Source organism: Lolium rigidum, chromosome 1, assembly GCF_022539505.1.
Source record: "Lolium rigidum isolate FL_2022 chromosome 1, APGP_CSIRO_Lrig_0.1, whole genome shotgun sequence".
Taxonomy (NCBI): domain Eukaryota; kingdom Viridiplantae; phylum Streptophyta; class Magnoliopsida; order Poales; family Poaceae; genus Lolium; species Lolium rigidum.
The window spans coordinates 307,838,102-307,856,755 of record NC_061508.1 but is presented as its reverse complement, the minus strand read 5'-3'; the positions used below and the strand labels follow the sequence as shown (position 1 = coordinate 307,856,755).

General features: G+C 45.8%; 2 protein-coding genes across 2 annotated transcripts; both read left to right on the top strand.

Annotated features, from left to right (window-relative positions):
- Window positions 1–10,112: 10,112 nt before the first annotated feature.
- On the top strand, window positions 10,113–12,220 carry LOC124697521 (probable cation transporter HKT9). The gene is made up of 4 exons (XM_047230105.1): window positions 10,113–10,147; window positions 10,280–11,450; window positions 11,528–11,758; window positions 11,867–12,220. Exons 2-4 carry the CDS (start codon window positions 10,339–10,341, stop codon window positions 12,051–12,053), a joined length of 1,530 nt encoding a protein of 509 aa, XP_047086061.1. The 5' UTR covers window positions 10,113–10,147; window positions 10,280–10,338; the 3' UTR covers window positions 12,054–12,220.
- A 633-nt stretch (window positions 12,221–12,853) lies between these two features.
- Window positions 12,854–14,028, top strand: LOC124684098 (60S acidic ribosomal protein P3-like). The gene is made up of 2 exons (XM_047218494.1): window positions 12,854–13,105; window positions 13,709–14,028. The coding sequence occupies exons 1-2, from the start codon at window positions 12,908–12,910 to the stop codon at window positions 13,868–13,870; spliced, it is 360 nt and encodes a 119-aa protein (XP_047074450.1). The 5' UTR covers window positions 12,854–12,907; the 3' UTR covers window positions 13,871–14,028.
- Window positions 14,029–18,654: the final 4,626 nt, after the last annotated feature.

Sequence of the window (18,654 nt, the reverse complement as noted above, 5' to 3'; positions counted from 1 at the left end):
GAGCCTCCTCCTCAATTGAGCAGCTCTTCATCGCAGCTCTTGGATGATGTAAGTTTGTCGATGTCTATATTTCTTCTATTTTGCTTTTGTAAACCCTTACTTTTTGAATGCCGATGTTTTCCCCTTCGTTCTTCTTCTTTGACAGCCCATGATCAAGGATCTTATCCGCATCGGGTCCCAATTTATTGGGTACCGCGAGTATGCCAGCAGGACCGAAGGTAACAATCTCTATATTTGTTGTTCTTCCTGGCTTTTGCTCCTGTTGTTTGTCGCGATTTTTGATTTTTCCTTCTTCTTTTTTATCCCGATAGAGAAACTTGCAGAGGCCAATAAGCGTGCCGACGCACTTGCTCACAAACTAGAGCACAGTGAAGCGGCTCGCGAGAAAGCCGAACTTGCCGCTAATGAAGCTAGAGCTGAGGCTGATGATGCCAAAGCAAAGGCCGCTAGTGTCGAGGAACTGCAGAAAAGGCTCAAAGATGCTGAATCTGCCTTAGACGAGCAGAAAACTGCACAAGCTGCACGTGAGCAAGGGATCATCAAGCGTTTGAAGTCGCAAAGTCGACGTACGCTGAGTAATATCATCAATCCCTTCTATTTTATTGTACTTCTTGTTTCCTGGTTTTCGACTAATGTTTTTGTCTCGTGTGGCAGCCCAAACAAACCAAGATTTTGATCTGGAGAATGCCGTCAATGACCCTCTCCTTGACGCACTTTCTCTTCTGGAGTTCCATGGGCGCGAAATTCGTGAAGGCGTGGCCAATGCCAGTGCAGGTTTGTCGGCGTTGTTCCCCTACTTCTTCCCGAAGAAAGAGGAGCCTTCGACTTTCCTTGCCCTTGCCAAGCTTTTCAATTCATCGGAAGACCTTGGGTTAAAGATGCGTCAGGAGAATATAAAGGTTGCTGTCGAGAATACTGTTGCCCTAGTTGCTGACAGCCAACAGACGCTTGATTGGATGAAGGTTGGCGACACCGATCAGATAGAGCAATCGAGATGGAGGTCGCCGATCAAGGCAGCCAAGCCCAACACGAAGAAGATCTTGGCGTATCTCGGAATCAAGCCAGCTTCGACTCCTAGCTCTTCGAGGCCGGAGGTCTAGTTGCATGCCTCGTTTCTTTTTCTGTTTCTTTTGCCCTTGTCGCCATTTTTAGCCTTGGCAACAATTACTCACTTAGTCCTCCTGGAGAACTTTCTTTTGTAATATCCATGTAAATTTTCTAGCAAGTAATGAAATTTCCCTTCGTGCTTTTCATTGATCCTGGGCCTTTCTTTTCCAGTTAATATTTGATAACTACTCGACCCCTCCTTGCTCTCCCGATGCTGTTCCTGCATCTTCTTTGTCGAAGAAAGTAAAAACCGATGACAATTTCCGTGAAGGTCCTTCCAGCACGCCTTTGTCGGAAGATTTGCAAGAACTTCAACAACAACTTCAGTTCACGAAGAAACAATCGCTTAAGCTCATGGAACAATCTCGAGGGTCCTCTGAAAGAGAAAAAATTGCACTCCAACAAGCACAAACTGCCATTGCTGAAAAGGAGACTGCTGTTGCTGAAAAGGAGACTGCTGTTGCTGAAGCTGCTGCGGCTGCATCTCGGGAAGATTCTATGCTCCAACTACTAATAGATGCTAGCTTGGATATGGCGGGTATGTTTCCTTATCTTTGTTGTGCTTCTTTTTCTTTGCTGCTTGCGTCTTACTGACCTGTTATAAGAAACAATAGGTGCTTTTTTGGATACTGCAACCGAAGATGAACGTGTCGAGGCTCGTTCCAATGTTCTTCTTCAGCTTGCACGTGAACATGGGTCAACTTTTTGGGGCACGCCTGAACGGACTCGCCAAATCGTGAGATTTCAAGATCGCGCTCTTCAGGTTCGCGGGTATCTTGACTTTTGTACCAAGACTCTCTCTATGGTTTATAATTCTATGTTTCCTCGGAACATTCAACCAAAAACTCTTCCTGAGTTAATGGAGAAGTTTAAGGATGCCCACAGGATCCATCACTTTGTCAGGGCCCAGCTGGTGGCTGGCGCCAGATTTGCCCTTATAATGCTCCAGATCTGCCACTCAAAACTTGATCTGACCCAAGTTGTTGAGAAAGTTCACGAGAAGGTACGGCGCCGAAGAGTTGGTGTCGATCGTATTAACACGAAAGTTTCACCTATAGCCGAAGCAATGATTGAGGACCTGCTTCGGATGGATGCCGATTTTTTTGCTGATGGTCATTATGCTGATTTTCTTGGCGCTACTCCTGAAGAGAACAGAGTGACCCTTGATGATATATTGAATCAAGACTGATTATTTTCCTTTGGTAGATAATTCTCCTTTGTAAATTATGATTCTATTGTAAAGCAAACAGCATATTTCTATATTGACCTAGCCCCCGAGTATTTTCGGTGGCTATTCGCTGTATTTGTATAATGCGAGGTTTTTAAACCAAGGCAAAATAATGTACACTATGTACTATTTGCGGGTACAAGCCCCCGAGTCTTTTACTGATCACTATTTTGTCTATATCTCTTTTTATTTTGACGAGGTATTTTTACCAAGTCAAGATGCTTCTCTTGTGTTTGTCGACACTGTGTTTATATATATATATTGTATCATGCAAGGGAAACCCCCTGATCTTGTCGAGAAGAAGATATATAATTCCACTATCTTTATTATATTGCAGCACCGCGAGCCCGCCTCATTAAAAACCTTTCCCGGCCCCACTCGGTGCCCCGAAAAAGGAAAAGAGTGCGTCTGAAAACTCGCGGGCGTTTCAGTACATTGTAGCTTTACAAAGGAGGACTATATTTTCGACTTCTAGGCGTAAAAACGCCTGAGTTGCGCCACGTTCCAGGGGTTTTGCTCCTCAACCCCTGTTTTCTTGTCCTTTATCCTGTATGCTCCTCCTCCGATTACTTCCGTGACGATGTAAGGGCCAAGCCATGGTGACTCGAGTTTTTCATGACTTTTTTGCGTGAGCCGAAGAACTAGGTCTCCCACTTGAAAAGATCTTGGCCGCAAACGTCGACTGTGGTAATTCTTCAAATCCTGTTGGTATTTAGTAACCCTTGATAATACTTCGTCTCGAGCTTCGTCGAGTGCATCTAAATCATCTTCCAATGCTGTCTTTGAAGCTTCCTCATCATATGCTGTGACTCTTGGGGAGTCGTGCTCTATTTCTATTGGTAATACTGCCTCCGCGCCATGGACCAGAAAAAATGGTGTTTCTTGTGTCGCCGTATTTGGTGTTGTTCGGATGCTCCACAACACACTTGGTAGTTCTTCAGGCCAGGTATGTCGAGCTTTTTCTAGTGGTCCCAACAGGCGTTTCTTGATGCCATTGCAGATAATGCCATTGGCTTTCTCGACCTGCCCGTTGGTTTGAGGATGTGCAACGGACGCAAAGTGCAGCTTGATACCCACTTCTTTGCAGTAATCCTTGAATTCATGGGATGTAAAGTTACTGCCATTGTCCGTGACGATGCTATGAGGCACTCCAAATCTGAAGACGAGGCCTTTTATGAATTTTACTGCGGATGCTCCATCTGGCGAATTTATCGGTTTCGCCTCTATCCACTTTGTGAATTTGTCGACAGCTACTAGCATGTATTCCTTTCCTCCTGGCCATGATTTGTGTAACTTCCCCACCATATCGAGTCCCCATTGTGCAAAGGGCCACGACAATGGTATTGGTGCCAGTTCTGCTGCTGGAGAATGAGGTTTTGCGGCAAACCTTTGACACGCATCACAAGTCCTTACTATGTCTTTGGCGTCCTCGATTGCTGTCAACCAGTAGAATCCTGCCCGAAAAACCTTGGCTGCGATGGCTCGACTACTCGCGTGGTGGCCGCATATTCCTTCGTGCACATCCTTCAGGATTATTCTTCCTTCTTCGGGTGTGACACACCTTTGCAAGACGCCCGAAATACTGCGCTTGTACAATTCTCCTTTGACCACCGTGAAAGCTTTGGAGCGTCGAATTACTCGCCTTGCCTCAACTGGATCATTGGGTATTGCTTTCCTGAGGATGTATGATATATATGGTTGCATCCAAGGAACCTGTACCATCATCACAAGCTCTTGTTCCTCTTCGTCCTTCGTGGTTTCTGTGAGGGGTGTCGAAGTTTTTTCTTTTTTCTGCACCTTTTTTGGCTTTGTAGATCTTTCCGATATTTCTTCCCAAAACACTCCTGGCGGGACTTGGAGGCACTGTGATCCGATGTTTGCGAGGACGTCGGCTTCATCATTGCTCAATCTGCCGATGTGGTTTACCTCGCATCCATCGAATAGCTTTTCGAGTTCATTGTACACCTCCTTGTACGCTATCATGCTATCATTGATTGCGTCACATTGGTTCATAACTTGTCGGGCCACCAACCGTGAGTCGCCAAAGATTTTTAATCGAGTTGCACCGCAAGCTTTCGCCATCTTCATCCCGTGTATGAGGGCTTCATATTCTGCTTCATTGTTAGATGCGTTAGGGAACGTCATCCGAAGGATATACTTCAATTTGTCGCCTTCCGGTGATATAAGTACTACTCCTGCGCCAGTTCCTTCTACTCTCTTGGACCCGTCGAAATTCATGGTCCAGGTTCTCGATAAATCTGGGGGTCCTGTGTTTTGCAGTTCCATCCACTCTGCGATGAAGTCTGGCAGGACTTGCGACTTGATTGCTTTTCTTTTTTCATACGTGATGTCCCGAGGGGAAAGTTCTATTCCCCAAAGGGAGACACGACCCGTTGCTTCTGGATTATTCAATATATTTGACAGAGGGGCCTCATTGACCACTATGATCGGGTGTGCTGAAAAATAGTGGCGTAATTTTCGTGCTGTTGTGAATACTCCATATGCTAGCTTTTGGTACTGAGGGTACCTTTGTTTTGATGGTGATAAAACTTCGCTGACAAAGTATACTGGCCTCTGTACTCCATGGAGTTTTCCTTCTTCTTCTCTTTCGACAACTAGCACTGTGCTCACCACTTGGGGTGTGGCTGCGATATATAACAGGAGAGGTTCCTTGTCTTTCGGTGCTACCAAAATTGGTGGTGTCGAGATTTTGCGCTTCAGATCTTCGAAGGCTCTGTCAGCTTCCTCGTTCCACTGGAATTTGTCACCTTGTTTTATCAGAGCGTAAAATGGTAACGCTTTTTCTCCCAGCCTGGCGACAAATCTGCTCAAAGCTGCGACTCGCCCAGTTAGCTGTTGTATCTCTTTTAACTTTGTTGGCTTTCTCATTGTTATGATAGCTTGTATTTTATCGGGATTTGCCTCAATCCCTCTTGCTGAGACTAAAAACCCCAAGAGTTCTCCTGCTGGGACGCCAAAGGAACACTTCGTCGGGTTCAACTTCAGGCAGAATTTGTTGAGGTTGTCGAAAGTTTCCTTGAGATCCTCGATCAGTGTTGTCCCCTTTTTCGATGTTATGACAACATCGTCGATGTATACTTGCACGTTTTTCCCAATCTGTGTCGCCAAACACTTCTGCATCATCCTCTGGTATGTTGCTCCCGCGTTTTTTAGACCAAAGGGCATTGTTCTGTAACAAAACACGCCATAAGGTGTTATGAACGCAGTCTTTACTTCATCTTCTTCTTTCAACCTGATCTGGTTATAACCAGAATATGCGTCCAGAAAGGAAAGACGTTCGCATCCTGCCGTGGAGTCGATAATTTGATCGATCCTCGGGAGGGGAAAGTGATCCTTTGGACAATGTTTGTTGAGACACGTAAAGTCGACGCACATGCGAAGGACCTTAGTGTTTTTCTTTGGCACCATCACAGGATTTGCTACCCATGTGGCTTCTGTGAATATTTCCTTGATAAAACCAGCTTCTTGTAGTCGATTGATTTCGGACAGCATGGCTTTGCGGTTTGGTTCCGAAAAACGCCGCAAAGGTTGTTTGATTGGTCTCGCTGATGGATCCAAATTTAGATGATGCTCGGCAAGTTCCCTGGGTACTCCCGGCATGTCAGTCGGGCACCATGCGAAGATTTCCCGGTTCTCACGGAGGAACTCGACGAGCGCGCTTTCCTATGCGATATCCATGTTGTTTGCGATAGATGTCGTCTTTTTGGATCTGTCGGGTGAATCTGCACCTCCTTAGAATTTTTCTCTGTATTGAAAGTTGACTCTTTATTTGGCCTTCCAACGTCTGGCAGTACGTCGTAATCAGTCATACTTTTGGATGCCAGATACTCAGCTTGCATCCCAAAAGTTTCTGATAACCGATGAAAATCCTTGTCGCATTTGTCTGCTAAGGCGAAGCTTCCTTTGATTGTGATTGGTCCCTTTGGTCCAGGCAATCTCCACAACAAATATGTATAGTGTGGTACTGCCATAAACCTAGCGTATGCTGGTCGTCCCAACAAGGCGTGGTATTGCGACGGAAAATCCACGACTTCAAATTCCAGCCTCTCGATTCTGTAATTCTCTCGAGTTCCAAACTGTACGTCGAGATTTATCTTGCCCAATGGATAATTTGGTTTCTCCGGTGTGATGCCGTGGAACCTTGTGTCAGTTGGCTTCAGGTTTGCTAAGGATATGTTCATCTTCCTCAACGTATCTGCATACATAAGGTTTAAGCTGCTGCCACCATCTATGAAGACTCGAGAAACATCAAATCCCGCAATAACTGCTGGTAGAATAAGTGCCGACCGCCCCGGTCGAGGAACTTGCTGCGGATGATCCGCTATGGTGAAGCCGATGTCTTGCCCTGACCAATTGAGGTACTCCACTGTTGGTGGAGGCATTTTCTCTGCCATGAACACCTGTCTCGAAATTACTTTTTGAGTTCTGTTGGACGGCCTTCCCTTCTGAATCATCGACACCGCTCCGTGTGAGTTGGGGTCGACATAAGGTGGTGGTGGAGGTGCTGCCGCTATTCTGAGCTGATGCCGATTGTCGTCTGTAATCGCGGGAGGTGGTGGTAAGTGGATTTCGCTCCTGGGCTCCCGAGGATTTCTCTGTGCTGCTCGAGCGTGAGCGTTTTCTGCGTATCTAAACATTGCCTGAAAATTTCGACAATCTTTCTGCAGGTGCCCTGACGGTCTTTTCCCGTCGCTGTCGATGAAAAAATGCATCTGACATGGTCCGTTCAGCATGTCTTCGGGGGACACGAAAGGTCTTGGAAACCTTGGCCCACTATTTTGTCTGTTGCGGGAGTCGTCCCTATTATCGCTTCGCTGCTCATTGCTTCTCTGATAATCACCTCTATTGTTTCCTCCTGTGTTTGCCCGAAAGCCTGCCGAAATTTGCCCTGGGGCGTCATAATTCGGGTACTGCCGAGGAAATCGTCGCCTCGATTGATAATTTCGACCGCGGTCTTCTTCTGGCGACCTGTGCCGTTTATTATGGACGGCATCTTCTCCATCTGCCCATTTATTTGCTATCTCCATCAACGCGGATACTGTTTTTGGATTGGTCCTTCCCAAGTCCTCGACAAAATCTCCACGCCTAACTCCTGCGACAAACGCATCGATTGCTCTCTCGTCAGATATATTTTCTGCCGAGTTTTTTATGATGTTCCACCTTTGGATGTATTTTCTCATTGACTCATCTGGCTTCTGTCGACATGCCCTCAACTCTTCTAGCGACGCAGGTTTTTTGCACGTGGACCTGAAGTTCTTGACGAATACGTCCTCGAAACTTTCCCAGCTGTCGATAGATCCTGGTGGAAGCTTTTTGATCCAAGATCGTGCGGCTCCACTCAAGTGCACCTGAATACTTTGCATTGCTGTTGCCCTAGTTCCTCCAGTTAACTTCACCGTCTCGAGGTAATCCACTAGCCAATCCTCTGGATCTTGCAAACCGTCAAATTTTTTGAAGTGATCAGGCAACTTAAATCCTGAGGGGACTCGAGTTTTTCGTACTCTCCTTGTGAAGCACGGCAGGCCACACATATCCTCGTCATTAAGCTCCGGGGATTGCCGATGGTCCCTTCTGTTTTGCCTCGCTCTATCGACCCTTGCTTGTACTCCTGTATCTCTTGCTCCACTAGGTCCTTCAGGAGCTGCCGCCGTTGCTGCTGCAGGTCGTGGGCTATTTTGCCTTGCCGCTCCTTCGGGAGGCGTTGACACAAACGCTGTCCCCATAGCTCCAACCCCTGCTAACGCCATATTGTATAACGTTTCTCTTGGATCACCTGGGGGTGGCCTGGATGCGAGGATATAAGCTTGTGTCGCCATGTACCCAGCTTCTGGTGTCTTAGGGACAATATTTCCTCTTGTATCTATCGACATAAAGGACATGTCGAGGTTTTGAATTAAGTGTTCTCTTTCTGCTTCGGGTATGTGTTGCAACCTTGATCTTCCCCTGTTCCGAGCTTCCCTGTGGTTATCATCCGAAGTTCTAGATTGTCGACTGAGGTCTGCCCTTCTCCTGCTGGATGCAGAAGCTGCCTCCTTTCTCCTGTTCAACTCAGCTGTCTGTTTTTCTATTTCTCTGGCAGCTCGTGCGAGCCTGTATTGATATGCTTGTAATTCCTCTGGTGTGGCTGTGGTGGCCATTGGTTCTGTACCGTTCATAGCTCTCGCGGCTCTGTCCCATGCTGCTTGTGAAAGTTGAACTTTATCTCGTGGCTCTGGCCCAAGGTATTTGCTGCCTAGCCCTTGTCGCAGATTGGAGGGATCGACGTATGGATTTCCCAGATCGTCGAAAGCCTCAGATGTTTCCTCTTGATCTTCAATGGCATAAATCTGATGATATTTTGTACTCAGATCTACGTTGGGTTTGGTGACATCATCGTCGAGATTGATGAAGACCTTGCCCACTGTGATAGATTTGTCGATGAAGTCGTAACTGTCGACATCGCTTGAGCCATCGCTTATATATGAGTCCGCGGATGACTCGAACGATATGTTGCTGAAGATCTTGGCGAGTTTCTCTCTTGTTCTGGTGCTGACGTAGCGTGTTCCCGAAGTTTCTTCTTCTCCTGACTCGATTGACGATGTATAGCTTGAAAAATCGGAATCGACCGCCAATGATCTCGACGAAATCGGAATTTCGACACGATACGATCCTTCCTTCTCGACGCGAAAGTGAAACCTTCCGAACGTCATCTCCATGGGCTCCGCCAGATTCGCATATGCATCCAAACGGGAGGGTGGGTGAGGAACAAAATCGACAAGACCAGCAGCCGATCCGTTTACCTCGATCCATAGTGTTGCTTCCGGTTGACGATGTCGAAGATCTTGAACGTGCCATCGAGATCGGATCCTTACGCCTCTAATTCCCACGGACGGCGCCAATTGACAAGGGATTAACTTGTCAATGCCTACGGGTGATAGGCTAGGGTTTAGTTAGAAGTAGAGGGCAAGTAGATCTCGAAGGTTTCAGCCGAAAAGTACTCGACGATTATGAAAACTAGGGTTTGTGAACAATGATTCGATGATCTCTTCGCCCCTCGACTCCCCCTTTATATAGGAGGTGGAGCCGAGGGATTCGTGCTATACAAGTTACAGAGTCCGGGACGGTTTCTAACTCATCCCGCCAGATTACAAATAACGCTCCTTATTACAACTCTAACTTTCCTTGATATATCTTGGGCTCCCGAATCTTCTTATTCTTCGGGTAGTGGGCCTTCAGTAAACCCCGGGTACCATATTCGGCAGGCCCATTTGGGATGCCTATGTCAGTCTGTACATTTCCCTTGAAGCATGCCATTAGAATACTTCCTGGCCATGGGTTTGATTACAGCTAAACATGCTCTGTGTCATTGTTTCATAGCAGCTGCAATCGCTTTCCGACTCATTATTGCTGGACATCTTCAAGGGAAGAGCCAAATGCAAAGCACCAAAATAGTTCTATACATGCATATTCTTGTTTACAATGCAAGCTTCAGAGATTCTCTTACATCCATTTAAAAAACAAAGTATATACCATAACTTCCAGGCAATTCCACTACCAACACTTACGAGCTGTTACACCACCTGATCAAGGTTGCCCTCAGTGGCATGGCAATTGGCAAATTGCCTTCATATGTAAACAGCACTATCACTTGCCGACTCTGGTGAGCTGGTAATAGTTGCCTTTAGCAAGATGACAATTGGCAAAGGGTTGGACAAATATTTAGCACGCATGCAAACTGTTCTTTCCTAAGGTCTAACGCTCGTTTGAGCATATTGCTGCATGCTCCGCACGCATAGCATTAAGTTCTGAAAGGTATCTTTATTCCGTATTATTTTTATTTTTTTACAAAAGGCATCTCAAAACCATATTGTGCATGTCTGGCTCTCCACTAACTTCAACCGACGGGCTGTATATATACTCCCATCAACCACTTGTCACTCGTAGTTGCCTGCTGAATCAAGGAACATACAGCAAAGAGAAAGAGGCACCGCCATCTAACTCCAATGCCTATCCAGCTGAATGTCATTGTTAGTTCTGCAAGACATGCCATCCATTCATCTGTGTTCATTTTTCAGTTCACTGCTTTCCATTTTAGCCCCCTTTTGATTCACTTGTCCTATTTTGTTATCATTGATGTACTTGGTTTTGTTGCCTTGATGGCGCTGAAGCCAAGCAAACCCAACTACAGTCCTCGCCATGTCGACATGTTTTTCCTCTCGACATCTGCAGTCACAGTTACAGGATTAGCCACCATCAAAATGGAGGATATTTCTAGCTCCCAAATAGTGGTCCTAACTATCTTGATGTTCTTAGGCAGTGAAATGTTTGTTGGCTTGCTTGGCCTTGTTCTTGAGTGGAGCAAGCAAAACAAGCATGATCCTGAAGATAGTAGAGTGAGATCAGTTATCAACCTCGACGAGTCGCAGGTAGAAGAGGCAATCCCGGCAACACCATCAACAAATTCCAATGGGCTCGAGAAGAGTTGCCTCAAATACTTAGGGTTTGTGCTCCTGTCCTACATGGTCATGATTCTTCTTGTAGGTTCTCTATTGGTGTACTTGTATATAGCAAATGTTTCAAGTGCAAGAGATGTGCTATCAAGGAAAACTATCAACACAGTGCTCTTCTCGATATCAGTCACTGTGTCTTCTTTCACCAATGGAGGGTTGATTCCGACGAATGAAAGCATGGCGGTGTTCGCCTCGAACCAGGGCCTCCTCCTGCTACTCACTGGTCAAATTCTTGCAGGCAATATTCTGCTTCCTGTGTTTCTCAGGCTGGTGATATGGGCATTAAAAGGACTAGGAATAACTAGAGCTGGAACTGCCGAGTTTAAGCTCATGATGAACAACCCAAGGACAATAGTTTTCAACAACCTGCTGCCTAACCTGCAGACAGTATTATTCCTTGGAGCCACAGTTGCTGCCCTTGTAGCCACGGCAGTCACACTCTTCTGCTGCTTGAATTGGGATTCTGCAGTGTTTGCGGGGCTCACCCCAAATCAGAAGATCACAAATGCATTTTTCATGGCAGTGAATGCAATGCAGGCAGGAGAGAACTCCATCGACTGCTCCCTCATCGCGCCTGCAGCTTTAGTATTGTTCATCACTATGATGTCAGTTCTGCACTCTAAGCTCTTGTCTTCACGCAAACAGCAGCATAAACAGTTGACTGATATGTGTACATTTTCAGGTACATTCCAGCCTCTACAACATTTTTCTCAATGCAACATGATGACAAGAGAGGCGGTGAAGAACAAAAGGATGAACCAGCGAAGAGAAGCCTAAGGCTGAATAACATGTTGTTTTCACCGCTCACCTGCAATGCTGCACTGATAATGCTCGTCTGCGTCACCGAGAGGAGATCACTCTTCAGAGACCCTCTCAATTTCTCCACATTCAATATGATATTCGAGGTGGTAAGGTAATCAACCGGACATATCAAAATCTTCTTTCCGAAACTGCATGTGGTCTCTCATGCGTGCACAACATGTTCGAAAATTTACCACCTGGCTGTTTGCCGTGCCTGCAGTGCATATGGGAATGTGGGGCTGTCCACCGGTTACAGCTGCTCGAGGCTGCCGCACCTGGAGAAGGAGAGCATCTGCCAAGACAAGCCGTACAGCTTCTCGGGGTGGTGGAGCGACCAAGGGAAGGTGGTTCTTGTTCTGGTGATGTTCTACGGGAGGCTCAAAGGGTTCCACAAGCGCAGGAGCTAGTTTATTGAGCCAATGCCAGATCAGCTGGCCCTTATTTTCTTTTCTTAAGTTCTTCATCCTGGTGATGCTCTACGGAGTCTAATACGAACCTATGTCCATATGCACCATTTCACGAGTTTGTAAACATCTTGAAATTTTCTCAAAATATTCAGTGTACTACAAAATGTTAATTCAGATACATTTACAAAACTTACGAGGAAAAAAATATGATCACGTGTTGTAGAATGTATAGAACAAGCAGATCGCTATTGTATAACTTAATTTCTCTTTTACTACAGTACACAAATGATGATATGTATTCATGGATTTTTTTTATTGGGGTACGGTGCATAAATTCACATGAACTCAATGTTCACAAAATCTTCTTTAGGAGAGATAAGCTTAGTATGTACTACCGGGTAGCGGGCGCTGTGGTCACCGAGCTTGAGGCGCTTCGCATCACGCTGGAGCTCTCACGTCGCGGCCGCGGGGAAGCTCCTAGTCCTAGCAGAGCACCAGAGGCGGTTCCCATCGCCACTCGCCAGCTATGGCGGAGAAAGCCACCGCAGTCGAGTGGCCACGGACATGCAGGCCAGGCGGTGCGGCGGCGGCGGTCGCCGGCCGCCGCTTCGGCAGGGAGGGCGGCACTGCATTCCGGGCTTCGGCTAGAGAAACCATTCAGTTAGTGGTTATGTCGATCCGGCCCAATAAGCCTCACAATTTCGGCCCACGTTTGTTAACACGGCCCAGTAGTTGCCATCCCCGCCACTACTACATAAGCCCGCCCCCGAGCTAGGGTTTGCGTCTCTTGCATCCACCCATCACCAACCTCCAAACCTCACCTCCGCCGCCGTCGCCGATCCCAGACCGGAGCCATGGGCGTGTTCACCTTCGTGTGCCGCAAGTCCGGCGGCGAGTGGGAGGCCAAGCAGCACAAGGGCGAGCTCGAGGGCTCCGCGGCCTCGACGTACGATCTGGAGCGCCAGCTCGTCTCCGCCGCCTACGCCAAGGACCCGTGCGGCGGCGTCCAGTCCTCCTTCACCATGGTCTCCCCCGACTCCGCCGTCTGCCAGGTACGGAACCTCCTCACGCTCTTACTTTCTTGTGCTGCGTCGGCCCTGCTGATCTAGCTTTATGCGCGTGTCCTGCACTGTGGGCTAGTTCCGATCCATGAGCTCTGATGAGTAATCGTTCTAGTTCTTTTTGTTAGATCTGATTAGCGTGTTCCTCTTTTTGTATTTGTGAATTCAATAACGCAATTTAGTATGTGATCTATCGAAGGTTCATGGAGCTGTAAGTAAATTGATTCGCATTCGTTTATTTGCTTGTGATGTGTTGTTAAGTAGGTTGATAAGTACCGAAATCATATCTTATATCATCTGTTGGATGAATTATTTCAGTAGATTTTGGAAGAAAGTTATTATGCCTTTTTGTTTCATTAAGCTGTAGTTTTAGTCCAGCGTTGCATTTAGCGTGTTAGAGGTGGAAAATTTGTTCATATTAGCATATTGGGGACCTGATTACCATTTGTTGTAGCCTTGTAGGGGTCAGTACTGGTGATCTTTTTTCATGTGATCTGTACTGAACCCAGCTGATTGCCAGAAGTGATATTAGCTACTTGTATCTTCATTCTTCACCGAAAATTTTCTGTAATGCTGATCTGAAATTTCATGCAGGTGATCATTGGTGCTGCTGCTGCTGGTCCGGCAGTTGCTTCTGCTGGTGGTGCTGCTGCATCAGGTGGAGGTGCCGCTGAGGCCCCCAAGGCTGAGGAGAAGAAGAAGGAAGAGGAGAAGGAGGAGAGCGAGGACGACCTTGGCTTCTCTCTCTTTGATTAGATCTGTTTCCTATATTGCATTGCCCCACGAATTATGCCATGGTCGTATTGCAGTAATTTTGGGTTGTGAACTTGCCTAGTTGACTGTTAAGAGATCTATGTTGTCACTCTTCCGTTCATGTGAGGATTGGTTATGTTATTCAACATCAAAATATCCAGTCACTGCTTTTGATCTCACTAGCGTAGTTTCTGTGTTGCATCCATGTATTGCTTGTTTCTTGTTTGGCTTAAATCAGTGGTTCAGAAAGCAAATTTTTGACGTCTTATTCCTTTGGCTGCTATTTTGGAATTTCTTCTGTCGTCACCTTCACCCAAATGTATCATCGGCGTTCTCTGGTGTTGGCACATTCCCATGGGTGTCCCAAAACTTCTGCAAGACATTTTTTGTGTTCCAACCTGGGCTTAAATGAGTTAAAAACTTGAGTGACTGCTGTTCTACATTTCCTCGCAAATTGTGTAATCATATCTGCTGAAAAGATTGGGAGACATGTTATTGTAGCACAGATAAATGTTGCGGAAACGTCTATAGGTACTACAAAGCAATAACACGTAATCAGCACATATAGAATGGAGAAAAATAAAGGGAAACACAACTTCTTCTACCTTTTTTTTTTTTGAAATAATTTCTATATTAAGCTAGCAAACTGCTTCATTAAAAACCTTCCAGTCCCCTTACGTAATCTTGGAAGAAAAAGAGTGTGTCTAGTACTTGCTTCACCAACACAAAAGATTACATCATGAAGAGATTTACATCGTTTTTGCTAACACAATCCATATACAATCTAGGGTTGTCATCAATACAAACGACAGAGTGATACCCACTGGCATTAGCAGCTAACCTATGAGCAATCTGATTACTTTTCCTCGAACAGTAACTAAAACACATCTTAGCAAAACCCTAGCTAGGAAAGCACTCCTCAAAAATCGCTGCAGCCGCACTCGCTGAATTACCAATGTCTTTCATAGTATCAATCGCCTCTATGCAAACGTTCTCCACTTCAAGCTTGGTGCACCCAATATGACCCGCCAAGATCAAGCCATCCCGGACCGCCCTTGCCTCCGATGTAGAAGCATACTTATATGATCAATACCACAGCTACTCCTGTCTATAAAAGTCCCTTTCTCATCCCTTATCACTGCCTCCGTAGCACCAGAATAAGAATCCGGAGAGAAAGTTGCATCCACGTTTAATTTCACATAATCCTCATTTGGCTTCTCCCACCCAAGACATCGATCCCTTACGTTCTTCTTCAAGGCACGCCAATAATTAAGTGCAATGGCAGCTATTGCATGTGCCGATCTAGCATGCTTCTGGACTTTTTCATCGTGAGCTATTTTCCTTCTCTCCCACCAAATGTACCAGCAAGCAATGGTAACTAGCTCTTTCATCCCAAGCTCTGGAATATGTGGCGTTTTCTTATCTACTTGTCTCAGCATGGCCTCAAAAGCCCCAGACCCCCGCACGGTCTTCATTACAAGCATCCAGAATGACATTTGCAATGCCCAAATTTTCCCATATCTCGAACGCCCTTGGACACTTAAAAAACAGGTGTTGAGTATCCTCAAAGTGAACCAAGCAAACCGGGCATACACTGCTAGTAATTATGTGTCTATTGGCCAGAATTGCCTTACATGGAATTGCCCCATGCAAAAACGCCAAGCAAATATTTTCATCTTAGCTGGAATGCGGAGAGACCAACCATTGGCCCAGACCGGGTTCACATTGGCCGACCCCTGCTGATAGTTCTTCGCAACTTCTCCCCATGTTGATGATCTCATTCCAAATGATACGCTGACCGAACCGAGAATATATCAGTCTTCGTAAAATTTCATGACACAAAGTCATCCATCATTCCAACCGAGAGTGGGATCCTTAATATTCTCATCACGTCCACACTCCAGAATATGGACCTAATCAAATCCTCGTCCCATGTTCTTGTTACAGGATCAATAAGTTCGGATACTTTAGTGTATATTGTATTGCCTCGTGGAGTAATAATCTTCTTGGAGCAGTCACTCGGTATCCAACAATCAGACCAAATATTAATGTTCGAACCGTCCCCAAATCTCCAGATATGACCTCTCTTCAGTGTTTGTTAACCAGCCCAAATACTCTGCCAGGAATAAGAGGACCTTTTTTTCAGCTGAGCATTAAGAATATCTCCTGATGGGTTGTATTTTGCTTTTAGAATCTGAGCGCATAAGGAATCTGTCTCACACAGGAGCCTCCAACTCTGTTTAGCTAACATAGCTAGGTTAAAACAATATAGATCTCAAATCCCATGCCACCCTTCGTCTTCGGAACACACATTTCCACCAAGCAAACCAATGCATATGTTTCTGTTCATCATCATCTCCACACCAGTAACGGGACATGGCATCTTGTATCCCTTTAATTACTTGTTTGGGCAACTTGAAGAGTGACATAGCATATGCGGGGATCGCCTGGATCACCGCTTTCAACATCACCTCCTTCCCACCATAGGATAACAACCTCTCTTTGTACCCCGTCAGCCGAGCACATATTCTGTCAATAAGATGCAGGAAACAATCAGTTCTATCCATACCAATTAGAGGGGGTAGACCCAAGTATTTGTCAGTAATTGCTTCCGTCATAATATTCTACTCGGTGCACACTTCTTCTCTGGTCTCCACACGTGTACAAGGACTGAAAAAATACTAGATTTCGCCTCACTCACCAACTGTCCTGAGGCAGTACAATAATCCTCCAGAATTTTCCGAAGGCACCTGGCGTTTTGTAAATCTACTCTCATAAGAATTAGAGAGTCATCAACAAATAGCAAATGAGAAACCGCCGGTGCCCCTCTACACACCTTAACACCCAGAATATTACCCGCCTCCTCTTCATGTCGTAAGAGGCTGGATAGTCCTTCAGCACACAAAACAAATAAGTAAGGGGACAAGGGATCACTGATACGTCTCCAACGTATCTATAATTTCTTATGTTCCATGCTAGTTTTATGATAATACCTACATGATTTATTCATACTTTATATCATTTGATGCATTTTCCGGTACTAACCTATTAACAAGATGCCGAAGCGCCAGTTCCTGTTTTCTGCTGTTTTTGGTTTCAGAAATCCTACACAGGAAATATTCTCGGAATTGGACGAAACAAAAGCCCACGGCCCTATTTTCCACGGAGGGTTCCAGAACATCGAAGAAGAGTCGGAGACGGCCAGCAGGGGGGCCACCCCATAGGGCGGCGCGGCCCACCCTCCTGGCGCGCCCAGGTGTGGGGAGGCCAACCCCTGGCTCCCCCGACGCTGCCCCTTCACCTATATATTCCTTCGTCTTAGAAAACCCTAGGAGCATCGGTCTTCCTCCACGAAAAGTTACGTAGCCGCCGCCATCGCGAAGCCAAGTTCGGGGGACAGAAGTCTCTGTTTCGGCACGCCGCCGGGACGGGGAAGTGCCCCCGGAATCCATCTCCATCGACTCCATCGCCATCTTCATCGCCGTTGATGTCTCCCATGATGAGGAGGGAGTAGTTCTCCCCCGAGGCTGAGGGCTCTACCGGTAGCTATGTGGTTCATCTCTCTCTCCCATGGTGTGATCTTTATGTGATCATGAGCTTTGTAATATAGTTGAATATGTAGATGTTACTCTTGTCTATTAAGCACTCTAGAGGTTACTTTAATATGAACTCCGGAGTCACTCTCCACGGTGTGATGGTGACAGGTGTGCGCATCGTGTGTGATTCCTTTATGACGTTGTGGAGCTTGTTTACTCCGGCTTGAGGTGTGCTTTTGTAGCCCTACACAATGAATGGTGTTTGTCATCCAACAAGAGAGTGTTTGAGAGTAGCATTTATTTATTCAAATATGTGATCATTGTTGAGAGTGTCCACTAGTGAAAGTATGATCCCTAGGCCTTGTTTCTAAGCATTGAAACACCGTTTCCAACAAGTTCTGCTACATGTTCGCTTGCTGCCATTTTTATTTCAGATTGCAATTACTACTTATAATCATCCATATTACTTGTATTTCACTATCTCTTCGCCGAACTAGTGCACATATACATCTGACAAGTGTATTAGGTGTGTTGGGGACACAAGAGACTTCTTGTATCTTAATTGCGGGGTTGCTTGAGAGGGATATCTCTGACCTCTACCTCCCTGAGTTCGATAAACCTTGGGTGATCCACTTAAGGGAAACTTGCTGCTGTTCTACAAACCTCTGCTCTTAGAGGCCCAGCACTGTCTACAGGAATAGAAGTGTGCATAGACATCAAGCTATTTTCTGGCGCCTTTGCCGGGGAGGTAAGGTAAAAGGTATTCACATCCTCCGACTACTAAGCTATTTCCTAGCACTGTTGCCGGTGTGTGGGTGCTCGAAGTTATTTCCTTTAGATTCTGCAATTGCATCTTTTTGTTTATTTTTTTATTTTTCACTAGTTAGGCATAATGGAAAACAACAACAAAATTAGTGAGCTTTTTAATCTTTTTCCTGAGTTAAGACATGAATTGTTTGATGCGAAAATTAAAAAATCTATGGAACCTTATTTGCATGCTAGTAGCAATGTTATTAGTATGAACGCAATTGCTGCTAATGCTATGGAAATTGCTGCTAATGCTATGGAAAAGTCTAAGCTTGGGGAAGCTAGTTTTTATGATCTTTTTGGCTTCCCAGCTTTAGGGGAGAAAATTTGCTCTGATAATACTTTATCTCCCATATGCGATAACTCTAATGATGCTTGTGATATTTTAAATCCACCTCATCGAAAGTATTCCTTTCAAGATACCTGCGAAAATTGTTGAACTTG

Coding starts and splice junctions, on each gene's coding strand:
- LOC124697521 (XM_047230105.1), top strand. CDS start 10,339: ATGCCTATCCAGCTGAATGTCATTGTTAGTTCTGCAAGACATGCCATC. Junction 11,451..11,527: donor GTATTGTTCATCACTATGAT/GTCAGTTCTGCA, acceptor GTACATTTTCAG/GTACATTCCAGCCTCTACAA. Junction 11,759..11,866: donor ATGATATTCGAGGTGGTAAG/GTAATCAACCGG, acceptor CCGTGCCTGCAG/TGCATATGGGAATGTGGGGC.
- LOC124684098 (XM_047218494.1), top strand. CDS start 12,908: ATGGGCGTGTTCACCTTCGTGTGCCGCAAGTCCGGCGGCGAGTGGGAG. Junction 13,106..13,708: donor CCGACTCCGCCGTCTGCCAG/GTACGGAACCTC, acceptor AATTTCATGCAG/GTGATCATTGGTGCTGCTGC.